Here is an 896-nt window from a genome sequence, read left to right as displayed (position 1 = left end):
TGAATGAAATGATCAAAAACTGAAAAAAGACGGAAAGAAAAGAAACAAAAGCCTGCCATTGCTCATTTCTCCTCGGTTGTTTCTTGATCTCTTAATGTCTTTGTAACTCCTCGTGAACTTCTGGCAAAGGCCGTTACAAGAACGAGGAATTGGCTGTTTTCAAGCTTAAGAAGCACGCAAACGGAAGGAAGAGCCTTTCGTCACTCCAAGAACACGGCAAACGTGGAAACATTCGCAGCTCACAATAAGATCTGCACTAAACCATGACAACCTACCTCCGGGCTTCGAACAAAAATCGTAAAGGCTCGTCTTTTTTCTCTTATCCTTGTGTTTTCATTTGGATTGCAAATTTAAAAGAGGTGTTTTTGCTTAAGCGGCAAACTGCCGATTGGGTTGAAGTCATTCGAACGCTCCAAATTGACACTCCTTTGAGAAGTCCGACAATGCAAAACAGTTCATTCTGGTGTCAGGATTAATACAAAAAATTTGCATACAAACCCGGCAAAATATAAGAAACAACAGTCAAACCATATAATTTCGAGTTGCGAAAATGTTGCCATTATACTATACTTACGATTGACGTGCTTGAGCTTAGAGATCGAGAAGCCAAGCTAGCATGATTATGGTCGCCTGAAATAAGTTTCGGCCGCTTAAGATGCCACTTTTTCGTAGTCTTTGTTGCATCCTATGGTGAAAAAGTATTTGGGCGTCGTCGTCCGAGAACAAAAGGGGGAGAAAAGAGAGCAAAAAAACGAGGATTAATCATCCCCACGGACTTTTCCTTTTCATATGTTTTTGTGCCAATCTTGCAGTTACGAAAATCTGATGCAGGGCCTTATAGATGTCGAGTGGATTTCAAGGAGGCACCAACCCGGAATGTCAAAGTCAAATTGAGC

General features: G+C 41.3%; 1 protein-coding gene across 1 annotated transcript in view; it reads left to right on the top strand.

Moving 5' to 3' along the window:
* Positions 1–896, top strand: part of LOC131883381 (uncharacterized) — a 16,584-nt gene that overhangs the window by 7,414 nt on the left and 8,274 nt on the right. The window contains exon 4 of the mRNA XM_059230843.1: positions 813–894. Within this exon, the coding sequence (XP_059086826.1) occupies positions 813–894 (82 nt within the window). The remainder of the gene's footprint in view (positions 1–812; positions 895–896) is intronic.

This window comes from Tigriopus californicus, chromosome 7, assembly GCF_007210705.1.
Source record: "Tigriopus californicus strain San Diego chromosome 7, Tcal_SD_v2.1, whole genome shotgun sequence".
NCBI classification, from domain to species: Eukaryota; Metazoa; Arthropoda; class Copepoda; order Harpacticoida; family Harpacticidae; genus Tigriopus; species Tigriopus californicus.
This window is presented reverse-complemented; position numbering and strand designations above follow the sequence as displayed.